This window comes from Colossoma macropomum, unplaced genomic scaffold (genome assembly GCF_904425465.1).
Source record: "Colossoma macropomum unplaced genomic scaffold, Colossoma_macropomum, whole genome shotgun sequence".
Lineage (NCBI taxonomy): Eukaryota > Metazoa > Chordata > Actinopteri > Characiformes > Serrasalmidae > Colossoma > Colossoma macropomum.
In genome coordinates this window covers 32,720,818-32,735,317 of record NW_023494802.1, presented here as the reverse complement: position 1 = coordinate 32,735,317, position 14,500 = coordinate 32,720,818, and the positions used below count along the sequence as shown (strand labels likewise).

General features: G+C 39.2%; 1 protein-coding gene across 2 annotated transcripts in view; it reads left to right on the top strand.

The window, feature by feature from the left end:
* magi3a (membrane associated guanylate kinase, WW and PDZ domain containing 3a) overlaps positions 1-14,500 on the top strand; it is a 236,802-nt gene that overhangs the window by 184,825 nt on the left and 37,477 nt on the right. For both annotated transcript variants that reach the window (XM_036591340.1, XM_036591339.1), the window contains exon 9: positions 9,111-9,302. In XM_036591340.1, coding sequence (XP_036447233.1) covers positions 9,111-9,302 — 192 coding nt within the window. The remainder of the gene's footprint in view (positions 1-9,110; positions 9,303-14,500) is intronic.

Sequence of the window (14,500 nt, the reverse complement as noted above, 5' to 3'; positions counted from 1 at the left end):
AAAACTCCAGCAGCACTGCTGTGTCTGATCAACTCATACCAGCCCCACACACACTAACACACCACCACCATGTCAGTGTTACTGCAGTGCTGAGAACGATCCACCACCCAAATAGCACCTGCTCTGTGAGGGTCCATGGGGGTCCAGACCACCTAAAAACAGGGTAAAAGGGGGCTAACAAAGTATGCAGAGAAACAGAGGGACTACAGTCTGTAATTGTAGAACTACAAAGTGCACCTATATAGTAAGTGGAGCTGATGGACAGTGAGCATAGAAACAAGGAGGTGGTCATAATGTTATGCCTGATTGGTGTATAATATCAGTTGTTCTTTGCGTTTTTTACCACCTCCATTACTTTTAAGAGACTTGCTTTCAGTTTTTTTAAAGTTCAGTCTTAGAAGTTGGTCGCACTTACTGGTTCTCATAATCCAAGTCATCCCAAATACATTCAGTGATGGTGAGGTCTGGACTCTGGAGTGGTCAGTCCAAGCAACTTCTGCAAATGTCCTCTTTTTCTTAGTAAAAGGCTTCTTGACAGCTACATGTCCTTTCAGACCCATAGTGTTGTCTTCTCACAGTGGAAGCATGGACAGAAAAAGCTGTGGATTTTTTTCGGATCTGAAGCAGCTTGATTTTCTCCTCTCTCGCAAAGATGAAAGCTTTAAGTGCTGTTTATCTAATGGTGATAGTTTTGGTGGTCTGCCAGGTTGTGCAGGTGGATGTTAAGAGCCACATTTTCTCTGTACCTTTTACTAATTTTTTAACTGTGTGTTATGTTAATATGTTAATGTTTTCAGTTTATTCCAATTCATTTTCAGTTTATTAGACCATTATATATATGTCTTGTTGATTTTGTTAGTGAACGTGCCCTACACTCTCAGAGGTAAAGGTACTGAACTGTCACTGGGGTTGTACCCCTCTTGTCACTGGGGTAGTATCCTCAAGGTACTGACCTTTAGTCAGGGAACATAATCCATTGAAATTATATTTTCTAAGTTGTATTGACTCCACACACCCCGTCTTGTCTCCAGACTTTTTATTTTATTGCTCTGTTTTAAAACATTAGTTTTGAAAAGGTACAAATACATACTTTTCACCTGGGAAAAACCTATTTAAGGTACACAGCTGGACCTTAAAACCACTGTTGTACCTTTGAGGGTGCACAGAACCTTTGTTTCTAACAGTGTACACACTTCTGCACATTTTAATGCACAATTGTTGTTTATTTGCAGAATTTAACATACTGGAGAAACAGAAATCGATGGAAGTAAATAAATAGTAATTGTGTACTAAAAATGCCTTACTGTGTTCTCTGTAGAGGGTATTGGAACCTATTTTCACTCAGAAAGTCAACAAAGCATGTAATTTGATGGGGGAGGGGTGTTCAAACTTTTGCATACGATTGTACAATATTATACAATATTGATATTTCACACAGAAGCTATGGCTTCTTGATCTAATACATTAGCTAACATGCAAGTCACAATACACTGATACGATACGCTGCCATACAATTCTGTGTATATGGTTGTATGGGTACATCACTAGTAATGTTATAGGAGATGGAAAAAGCCACTTGAACTTTACTGTGAAGTTGTTTTTGGGCCATTCCTGTTGGGCCATTCATGGTGAAATATTCACACAGTGTATAGGGCAGCTGGCACTTTCAAGCTGCTGTTAAATCTTGATCCCAGACCGATGATATGTAACTACTTATATGTATTGGGAATTTTCTAAAGTTAACCCTAACCATTATAAAATGAAAAGGTTTTGTAATAAGCACTTCACCTTGTCCTGGCAAGACAGGTTAGCCCTGTTTATCTCTGCTTTTCCTACATAGCCGTGGTGTTTTCATCCTGAAACACAAACACAAACACAGTAGAATGCGAAGCAGAGCGATGAGTACATCCACAGTGTCTGTCTGTCATAAACAGGCTTGAAAATTCAATCAGTCAGGTTAGCCAGGTCAATTGAACAATTCAGTTCATTCGTCATAGATGTATTTCTTTATAGCTTTCTGTGTTATGGTTTGTCCTTCAGGGCATTATGTATAAAAGGCCTGAGATTCATTTATGGATCAGCCAATGAAGACCAACACTACAATTTAAAATGTAGAAAATGATTCTAATATGTGAGTCCTGTGTGATCGCACAGATTGAAAATAGTGGTTTTAAAAAAATGTAAACACAGTACTCGTGTCCAGAATACTGAACAGACCAGTACAAGATTCTTAAAGGACTGAGAGAGCTGTATAATGTTGAACAGTGAAGCTATAATAAAATTAATATCCAGAATGCCTCAGTTTTCAAAAGTGGTAATCAAATCTAGCGGCAGATAACCTGACAAGAATGACTGTAAACAGAAAATTGCAGTATATATGATTCCCACAAATTTGACCTATGCTTTGGAGCTGAGGTAAGGAGCAGAGGACGGGGAGGCACTGACTCTAAAGCTCAAATAAATAACAAAATATATAATAACATTTATTATTAATTAATTTTTTGTGTTCCTACAATGATTGCACCGTTACAGATACACACAGTCTTTCATTTACAAGACTATGTAGGTGTGTCAGTTACATACAAGTATTAATAACACTAAGACCTTTTTTTTTATTTACAGGCTTAATTTGTGTCTTGTGATGTATTTTTTCCCATGAAACTATAGACTGTCACGTAAATATATATACAAATTTGTTACTGCTGTAAAAGATGTTGATTTAGATCCTTCCTGAGCCTTTTTGCTTTGGTATTTCCCAATATGGGCTACCAGCCATTTTTGTGCGTTCTGGTTGGAGAATAATAGTGAACTGAAGTGTTTCTGACTGACAGAAGAAACCATAATTACTGGCAAAGAGAAGTTAAACAAATGGCAAAAATGAAGACTTGAGCTACAGTTGAATGACGCCTTTAACTCGGATATCGACCACTGAAATGACCAAAAGCCACTTCTCCAATAAGATATAGCTCTTTCTTCTGAGTGTATTTCAGTAAGCTTTAAGCTTCACTATAAGGCAAGTTTATTTGTACAGCACCTTTCATACACTGCAGCCATTTAAAGAGCTTCACAAATTACAAAATCCAAAGATAATTCAAATTAAAATGTAAAAGATGTTGGAGAATAGAAATTAAAAGCATGATTAAAACAATTGATTTAAAAGAGAAAAAAATAAACATTAAATTAAAAATCAAATGAATTAAGATACAATAATTAATTAGGATAAAATAGCTCTACTGCACCCCTTTCACATAGTGGCACTAACAGTGTTTAAGCTGAGCTGAAAGGCTGCTCAGATAGAAACGCTTTCAGCCCAAATTTAAAGGTGTCTAATATAAAGGCTCTTCTATTGCACCCTGTCAACTAAAGTAAAAGCAGCATAGTAGCTAAACATTAGGCCATAAGTATGTGGACACACTTCCTAATTTAGTTCAAGTGTTTTTAACCACACTCATTACTGATAAGTGTATAAAATAAAGCACATAGTCAAACTATGGAAGTAGAATAGTTCATACTGAAGAGCTCAGTGACTTTAAACGTGGCACTTTCATAGGATGCCACCTTTGCCACAAGTCAGTTTGTGAAATTTCTGCCCTGTTAGATGTGCCCAGGTCAGCTGTAAGCGCTACTGAAATGGAAATGTCTAGGAGCAACAACAGCTCAGCCACAATGTGGTAGAACATGTAAACTCACAAAGTGGGGCTGCCAAATGCTGAAGCATGTAGGGCATAAAAATTGCCTATCCTCAGTTGCATCACTCACTACAGAGTTGCAGCTGCCTCTGGAAGCATCATCAGCACAAGATCTGTGCGTTGAGAGTTTCAAGAAGTGAGTTTTCCCAGGAAGCATAAAATCACTGTGCAATGCCATGCGTCGGCTGGAGCAGTGTAAAGCACACCATCACTGGATGGATCTCTGGAGTGTTGAATCACACTTCGCTATCTACCAGAATGCATAGTGCCAACAGTAAAGTTTGGTGGAGGAGGGATAATGATCTGGGACTGCTTTTCAGAGTTTGGGCCAGACACTGCAGTTCCAGTGCAGGGTACCATTAATGATACAGTATACATAGACATTTTCAATAGCTAGGTGACTTTATCCGTGTGCTATGCTTGCTGCTCACTCCCCTTGTCTTCTTAACTCTGTCTCGCTCTCCCCCTCCACTCAAACAAGCATTTTAAATGAGTTGGAATATACTTGGGTAGGTGTACATATTGCTGGGCACAGCGCCAAAGTATAGCCTATGAGTTCTTGCTCCCAAAATGCTTGAAATACTGAATGAAACATTGAAAAATACCTTTTGATGTCTGGTTTAAAGATATACGTCTACGTAATGTTGTTTTTATTGTATATAAAACAACAAAAAATGATTAAAATGACAGTTCATAACTTCTGAACAGTGGATACATTTTATACAATTAATGCTCACATTCTGCACAACCTCACAGTCAACAATTCTCATAGTTTTAAATACAATGTGTTGAAATATGGAAACGCACAAAGTTGTCCGGGAACTGCACTCTCTGCTGTTTTTGTGTGTTCTGATAAGGCTACTCAGCTATGACCTCCACCACACGTGTACACACACACACACACACTGCTTCCACACTTTAATTAAACACTGACATTTTATAATCAACTCCCCTTGAGACACGCGCACACGTTCCCTTTGTGATGAGTTAATCAAGTAGATGTAAACATCATTCCACCCCTACGTCTCTCACACACACACTCCACATACGATGACAGAAGCTGATCATGCCCAGACAGGCACGAGCGACATGAGGCTTGAGTGCGCATTAAGTGCCTAACGCATGCACACACACGCGGTGACACACTCTGGATCTGCAGGCCTGCTCTGCATAATCAGATTGATGTGTCCTGAGCAGAGGCATGGACCGAAGAACAGGGACATTTCTCCTTCTGCTAATGACATCAGTGACTCTCATTAGCCTCCACACTGCCCTCTTAAGCCCAGCGTCTACTACAAATCTAGGATCCGTTTTCAAGCAATTCTATTAGATTACATTTATTTTGGAAATGATTCAGTGGCTTATAAAATCTTCAGTTGCACCACAATTCAGTTTCATACAGACTTGATTCAGTTCATTTTTACCCAATTCTTCTCTCCAGTGATTGCCTATTCCTTCAGCTAGCTAGGTACCCCCATCACACAGTGCCACCAAGCTGGAAGAATGAAGGCCATGCACCTTTTCAAATTACTGCTAATGCAGCATCTTGGACAGCACAACATACTTGGTAGTCTCATGGAACTTATAACAAAAACACTCACCTGGAAACAACTAGTTAAACTTTTACTGCTGGCTCATGCCGCAAACAAGCGCACACCCTCCCTTAAACACACCCCCAGATTTCTTTTAATTGGAGTATGGTTGATAATATAAGCTGGCTTGCGAAATACTACCTTGCAAGAGGTAATGTTTATTTTCACATCTAATGTGTTGTCCGCACACGCACCGCACATCTACATGCTCAACTGAAGTTCTTTTCAACTATGCTAACTTACGTCACATCCACGGGCTAACGACAAGCTTGTTGTCCATCAGACAGTGTTGCTGAGCTCGCAGTCGCCCAATGCTTTAAGCTTCACCTTCACAAAGCATTAGAAATTTCACACTCAGTTTGTTTCCAGCCGCGTTTAGCCCAAAAGTTCCCATGGTTGTCCCCCAGATCTTCTCTATATGTGATCACATCTGGAACCGCAAGACTACATGCTTGGAGGATAATGCTAATTGCTAATTCCAGCAGTTGGCTAGCAGTGATCGATGACGTGCCAATCTCACAAACCAGACTTTTGCTTATCATCAGAGGGTCTGGTGACCAAGAACCACCTACTTTGACAAGAAAGTGCCATCAGACTGAAATTAAAACTAACCAACCACAGACAGTTGTTTTAGTATAACACGAATGGGCTGGAGTTCTAAAAAGGGTTACAGCAAATTCACATCCACAAGTAATGAGTTGGTATGCATGGGGGCTAACACGCAAGGATATCTCACTTGAGAGCTGCTAAATGCATCAAAGAAAACTCTTGAATAACTTATGAAGATATGATGCTGTGAATGTCAGAAGCGATTATAATCTTGCTGCAAAGGGCTCACTGTTGTCACATCATACAGAGCAGGCATCTGGTTTCAAGTGTGTAGATATCAGGTGCTTTTTTGTGGTTTTTTTTCAAGTGTGTGGGCGGTGTCTAACGCTGTGACAAGGGCCATCCAACCCACCCAAAGAAAGCGAGTCTATTTTTCCTCTTGGATTCCCAAGCGATCAAACTTGATCTCCAGTAATAGGGTCTACTCTTAGATGGAGGCATCACTGGGGAGCTCCAAATACTTACTGTTTTTCATCTATACTGGAATATAGCCAATAAAAACAGTACACCAGGCTTTGTTGTGAGAATACTTAAGGAAAATATCAATGACTATTATTAGAATTGATTGTAATTTATTATAGCATTCCAAAATGAATGTGCCAGTGTATTTGGCACCTTCAGACTGTTACATCACAATGCATCAGAATTGATTATAATTTATTATAAATATATAATTTATAATTCATTATAGCATTCTGAAATGAATACAGTTCTTTTGGCACCTTCAGACTGATACATCAAGATGCATCAATGCATTTTTTCAAGCCTAGTGCACAGATCTTCAGTCTGCTCCCTCCCAGTAGGGTCGAGATTCACCCGCAGATCACTGCTGATGGTCATTGTTTGACTCTTTCAGATCTGAAGTGCTGTGCGCATGTTTTTATGAGGTCCATCACCGTGCCAGATGATTTTGTATACCTCCTACTCTCGATTTTTTGTTTGATGTTTCCCTCAAAGTATGTCCAGAAATACCCACATGGCCCTTTAAAGGAAATTTAGGACTTTAAAAGTTTAAAAGTTTAGGACTTTTTAAGGGAATTTAAAGGACTTTTTTTTTTATTGAATTAGAACTGTCAGAAATTACAAGTGGCGATGATAGGAACCAGACATCTGATGCATCTTAAAGCTGCCACACCGAAGATTATTACATGGAATGGTAATAAATAAGGTGCCTGAGACATAGTCTGGATTGAGATTTTTGCCTAAAGCAGTCAGTTTTGCCTATAGTAGTCTAATCCATTCATTGTGGAAAAGGTACAACCCCATTTCCAAAAAATTTAAGATGGATTTCCAGAACTAGTCATCCAACATCACAGCCTGACCTCACTAATGCTCTTGTGGCTGAATGCAATTAAATCCTCAAAGCAATGTTCCAACATCTAGTACAAAGTCTTCCCAGAAAAGTAGAGGCTGTTACCACAGCAAAATAGGAGCAAACTTCCTACAAAGGTTTATCATTTCAGTTTCAGGTTTGTTCCACTAAGGATTTTTCACTGTTCTGTGCTCGTGCATGATTTCAGTCAGTTCATCACATACAGTGCTGATCACCCCAATATAGAAGTCATAAATGAGCAATCTTTCCCTCAGGAAATGGGATGCGTGCTTGGCGAATCATGGAACAATATCAGATACTAATATGCAATGATTAATATTCCATTTTTTTCCCATTGTGTTCTGTTTTTCCTCAGTGGTTCTGAGACCGTTCAGAGAATAGACTGGTTTATGTGTACTGCGTATTGACGTGAAGCTGTTGTTGGACAGCTACACTTAGAAAAGAGCTTTTTCCAGCTGCTGAGAGATTTGCTCTCTAACTGGAAATCAGCCAAAGCCACCGGCCTCTCTCTCTCATCTGTACCATCTTCATTTAATCACATCCCAGCCAGGAATTAGCAGGCGTAAGAGCGGTTTATTGAGTCCCGCATCATCCTGGTACCCATAAGATAGCAGTCCAGAGGAACCAACTCATGTAAATGAACTGTTTTAATTCACTGTTCAAGAATTACACAATGTGCCAAGTATGCTGGCACCTGCCAGATCAAACACTTACTGTAGTCTATATAAATACGAATATAATATACTGTGATATGAAATAAATAAGTTAACATTAACATATAGTTTAAATAGATATACAGCTGTGTTATGTTATTATGTCTAATAGTATATATAAAAGAGATCAACAGGTCAAACATGTATTTAACAGAAAACCTCAACAACTAAATATATCATATTTTTCACCATTTATTGTGTCCACCCTTTACCTTTATTGCAGCTTCTTTTCTTTTCAGGAAACTTTCAGAAATCGGCACAGATATTTTTTCACACCTCCAAAGATCAGTCTTAGAAGTTGGTTGCATTTTCTGCTTCTCATGCTCCAAGTAATCCCAAATACATTCAATGCGTTTAACATATATGCACATATATCATGCCTGTAAGCTTATAAAATGTGCATAAAGCACATGATAACATATGTATAGAGTTACATACTGAATAAGAGCCTGCTTGAATAAAGTAAAGGGACATACTAGAGAAGATTAAGAAAACGCTTTTTTATGATGTGAATATTTTATGCATGTTGTGTGACAAAGCAATATCACAGTGGATCATGGATTGGTGTTGGGGGGGGATTGAGCAATTACACAGTTAAAAGCAGCTAGCTTCAAAATCCACCCCCTGATCCAAAACAGATTTAAAACAAATCTCTCTTCAGAGCTAAGTGTCATTACCAAATGTTGTTCGAGTAGTTATTTATTAGTTATTCATTAAGAGAGTGATTAAGCCGAGCAGATCTATTAATATGCATGCTGGTGGTCATAAAGTGTGCGTAGAAATTGATGAACTGAGTAATGAATGGACTGGAATATGAATGTAATCTACGCTGATATTTACAGCTCTCCCACACTCCCCCTCACTCGCTTAGATATTTCACTCTCTAACTCACTCTCTCGCTCTGCCTCTAGCTCTCTCACTGTTACTCTCTCTATCTCTAAAAAATACAACAATAAAAAATGAAAATTAATTAAAGTAAAATAAATAAAAGAAAACACTAATGAAATAAAAATGATGATCATAAGCAGACTGATTTATGGTGTGAGATGCTGTGTTCCCTTTACCAAGAGGAGTTAGTAATTTTTCATTTTGTATCATAATTTCAACATTTGAACAAGGTTGTTTGAGCTTTTGTGAATTTTTCTCTCCCTCTCTCTTTCTCTTTCTCTCTCAGAGGAGAGTGGTGTGAGGGGCTTCACACGGGACCCATCTCAGCTGCAGGGGGTGATACTGCGCACGGCTCTGAGGAAGAGCGCTCAGGGCTTTGGCTTCACCATCATCGGCGGGGACCGGCCAGACGAGTTCCTGCAGGTGAAGAACGTGCTGCGGGACGGCCCGGCTGCACAGGACAACAAGATCGCCTCCGGTGGGTCTGCTTCCTCATACACCCTCTCACAGCCTCACATTCAACTGTTGACAGACTGATTACAGTCAAGCTCAAAGAATGTGTCTTCAGTGGGAAACGTCATCTTTTAAATCAATACCCAGCTCGTCTTTCTTATCTCATTATATAGTCTATTATATATAAGTCTCGACCACAGTGCAATACAAAAAGAGATACTGTTGCTGGCCTTCAGGCCAATTACTATTAAATATGACAGAAGTTTCTGGTTTTGTATGTCCGTAATGAAAACTTTATAGGAGAAGGAAAACAAGTACTTTAATGTAAGTTAATGAAATGATTTAATTCATTTTGGACCATTTGTTTTGGTCCATTCATCAAGGCCAGTAGGCATTTTCAAACGGTGTGAATTGAAAAGTCGAAGCTATGAGTTTTATGACAGGTTAAATAAGCTCTGAAACTTTCTGAAAGTACAGCCTTGAGATGTTCTAAAAAAGAGAAGAAGAAAAATTTTGAAGGTCTCCACTAATTATCAAGAAAGAAAACAGGTTCTCTCTCTATAGAGGAAATGAAAGGTTTGTTATGTTTGTATAATAAATGCTTAACAATTGATCAGGAAATTTGGTACTTTTGCAACAGTTTGGCAAAAAAAATATTATATTAAAAATATTCCTCTTACCCTAGATGTAGTAGATCACTCAGTACGTACTTGGTGTCTGAAGTTTGATTCTTTGTTTTTTCCTTCAGCTAAAGGGCTAATGTTGCAAATAAGTCAGAGAGGCTTATATTTAACTAGTTAAGATTGTGCACACCTTCACATTTGCCTCAAATGCTGTCAAATTGTTAAGTAATCTCAAATAGACTTGCATGGTTTTTTAGAACACATATTTAGTCACCTATTTGTTCACAAAAGATGTGATTTAAATGACTCTGACCATGGGGTGGTTTGAGTTTTCAGAAACTGGTGATCGCCTAGGATTTTCATGCAAAATAGTTTCTAGAGTTTACACAGAATGGTGTGAAACAAAAACCATCAAGTGATTGGCAAGTCTGTGGTTAGAAACACCTTATTGATGAGTGAGGTCAGAGGAGAAGACTTGTTCAAGCTGACAGGGAGCCTACAGAAATAGTAACCACTCTTTACAACAGTGGAACACATGTCAAACCTCAAGGTGGATGGGCTACAACAGTGGAAAACCACATCAGGTTCCATTCCTGTCAGCCAAGAGCACAAATCTTAAGATGCATTGGGCACAAGCTCACTAAAACTGGGCAGCTGAAGACTGGAAGAAGTGTTGCCTGGTCTGATTGGGTAGGGATGGTAGGATCAGAATTTGCTGTAAAAAGCATGAATCCATTGACCCAACCTGCCTTTTAGGAACAATTAAAGCTGGTACTGATGGTGTAATGGTGTGGGGAATTTTTTCTTGGGACACATTGGACCCCCTCATTACCAATCGAGCATCATTTGAATGCCTGTCTGAGTTGTTGCTGACTATATGCACCTGTTTATGACCACCCGTTTATGGATTTACCCATCTCCCAGCATCTTCGGGCGCCTTGTCACAAGCACAAGTCAAACTGGTTTTGTGAACATGAGTCAGTGGCCTCATGTGAATTTAGAAGAGTATGTTTGGACATGGTAGAATGAGAGATTTTGTGAATGTGCAGCTGACAAATCTGCAACATTTAAATGAGCATGTCAATACAGACCTGAATATCTAAGGAATGTTTCCAACGCCTGATTGATTCCATGCCACAAAGAATTCAGGCTGTTCTGAGAGCAGCTGGGGGTCCTACTCAGAATTATCCAGTGAGTGTATATGAAGTGTGCTCCTGCTTGATTAGAATGAAAACATACATTTATATTCAAAAGTTTAAACACACCTGGTCAGTATTTAAATATGGCTTTTTCTGCAAAGTTTGGTGGACAATCGGTGGACAATTTCTTCTATTTCTAATTTCTACCATTTTAAAAAATGTAAACATAAAACATAAAATGTTCCACAACTTTTGCACAGGCCACATTCTGTTTTATTTTTTATTATGTTATGTTTTATATTTTTTCTAATATGTTAATTTCAACAAATAAACAGTATTTGTATATAAAAATGACCAGAGGTGTGTTCTCTGTAGAGGATGTGTTAATTTATTTTCACTTAGAAAACTAACAATGTGTAATTTGACCAGAACGCTCAAAGTTTGGCACACAACTGTGAATAACATTTGTGACCCCTGCTGATGACACACTGAAACCTTCAAATAAATGGACGGAAGTTCGTCACATAACTAAAACAGTAGTAGCAGCCATCTATCAACCTTAATTTTGTGTGTACTGCTGTCCATTTGTATAGATAGTGGCTGCATTAGTTAGTTGCCAGAATCTTTGTAAATGACCTGCTGGTATCTGCAGGATCACGTGGATGCGGTGGTAATATAAATCACAATTAGTACAAGTGTGTGTGTATGCGTGTGTGTGTCAGTGTGCCAGGGGAACTGGCATTACCACAGAGCTGCATTGAGCGATAATTACAGAGCGTGAGCGCTCACCGCCCTCCATTACAAAGGCAGGAAATGAATGCCTCTGCGCTTCCTTCCCCAGGAGACTTCAGGCCGCGCATCTAATTGAAATAATTCAACTAAAATGTAAATTTGATTCTAAAATAGCGCTCGGCGCATTGTATCGAGTAAGCACAGGAGCAGGCCCATGTGGCTTTATTAATAATGAGGAAGGATCTGGCACAGGGACTCTGTATGTCATGTTTGGTTTATTAGCTCCTTTATATATATATATATATATATATATAGCTGTTGTTTTGGTTTACAAACTACAGCAATAAATATAAAATTAATATAAAACAGATATTCCTGCATATTAGTACTAGTAGTGACAGTACATGGCTAAAAATACATGGACACACCTCCTAATTATTGGGTTCAAGTGTTTCAGACACACTTTTTACTAATGGGTGTATAAAATCAAGAAACAAACATTAGCAAATTTTGGAATGGGATGCCACCTTTGCCATAAGTCAGTTCCTGTAATGACTGCTCTGCTAGATCTGCAGTCAGAGCAGAGCAGAGCAGAGCAGTCAGACAGAGCGGAGCAGCTGAGTGCTGAAGCGACCTCTGTAGCGTCACTCACTAGAGTTCCAGACTGTCTCTGGAAGCAACATCAGCACAAGAGCTGTGTATCAGGAGCTTCATGGAATGGGTTTCCATGGCTGAGCAGCTGCACGCAGATCACAAATATCGGCTGGAGTGATGTAAAACACACCGCCACTGGACTCTGGAGCAGTGCAAACGTGTTCTCTGGAGTGATACATCACTCTTCACTACCTGGCAGTCTGATGGTCTGGGGCTGTTTTCAGAAGTTTGGGCTAGACCCTTTAGTTCCAGTGAAGGGTAATGTTAATGCTACAGCAAACAAAGACATTTAAGGCAGTTATATTCTTCCAATTTTATGGCAACAGTTTGAGGAAAGCTCTTTTTTAAAGTCAGCAGTTATGTGATGAAAATTGAGTGGATATCGACTAATCACTCATTGATGTCATGAATAAAACCATAGGAGAAGGGAATGCTGTACAACAAGCAACTTTAAAAATCCATGACGAAGCCAAACTCCAGATGCTTGCTTGTGCAGAGGTCTGGAGAGCCAGAGAAATTTAGAGTACCATAACTTGACAAAAATAAGAGTAACTGACTTCTAATTTTACTGGATTATAGGGCACTATGCCCCCCAGTGCCCCATGACTTTTTATTGTAGTCGCCGGGAAGCCGGAGATAACAACGTTCAGTATCTGATATTTGAGGCACTGCAGATCGGCAGAGAAACAGTAGAACAGAGCCAAACTCCAAAGCTCAGTAAAGTGTTACATGCACTTTCCAACAGGCCCTGAGCTGCATTGCAAGCCTTTGGAAACTGGAGATGCGAACCCTGAAATCACCAGGCTTCTCACCTGTTGTCTTTTCTGGGGTGTCCGTGTTAGTGTGAATCACATGATCAGCGGCTATTCTACATCAAGCTTAAAGTGTCATCGCTGATCAGTGAAGTTTATAAGTAGACTAGTCTGTGCAGCCCCTAGTGTGTAACCCTGTACACAAAACAAGCTCCATAAAGACATGGTTTGATGAGTTTGCTGTGGAGGAACTCCAGTGACCTTTGGGGTGAATTGGAACATCGATTGTGAACCAGGCCTTCTCATCCAACGTCAGTACCTGACCTCACAAGTCTTTGACTGAATGGGCACAAAATCTCACAAACACACTCCATATTAATACTAATGGGATGTCAACAAGCTCATATCTCTAACTTGAGTAACATTGTGATGGTCAGGTGTCCACATATGTTTGGATATAGTGTATCTACAGCAGACATAAGGGCCACATAATTAAGTTTTATCTTTAAAGTATTTACTCTTATTGTGTTGTGATTTTGACATACTGTACCAGTCAAAAGTTTGGACATGCCTGATGAATGCACATATTTCAGAATCTTGCTTGAAATAACGCTTGAAAATTGTTTCTAAATTAAATGTAAGTAGTGAATTTGACTCAGATTTTTTTCCAGAGCAGCAATTTTAAAGTTTTCATTTAGAACTTTAGTGAAATGTAATCCTTGAATCACCCTAATTACTATGTTCTTCTTGTTAAAAGTTAATTAGGGGAATTGAAATGTTTCAGCCAATCCGCTCTGTTGTGATGAAGTGGGGTGGGCCCAAATAACCCTTTTTGGCAGAAGCTTAATATTTCTGTTTGTTGTAATTCCATGTGTTATTTCATGTTTGTAATTTCTTCGCTATTATTGTAAATGGAAAATAATTAAAAAATATATATTTTATGAGTAGATGTGTCCAAACCTTGACTGGTACTGCGGCCAGTGAAATACAGTCTGCAGAAATTTTGCTCTGTGTAAACCCCTCCTTGGCATTGTCCAGTCTGCTGGCCAAGTTAATAGGACGTGCAGTAAGTAAAAGCAGGCAAAACGCCATCGATTTTCCTAAAAGTGAGCGAGACGTGTAAAAATTTCCCACTGTGCACGCCTGCAGAGAGCCTCATTATAGAGAGCTGCTGAAGTGTGGCGAGCTCTGAATCCAACTGAAGCAGAGATTTTCTGAGGAGCACTGCAGTTCGCTTTTCTCCCATACGCTCTCTTTTTATCACTGTATTCTCCTGAGGGTGGAGAGAGGAGACGCTTGTGCCCAGTTTTTCTTACATTACAG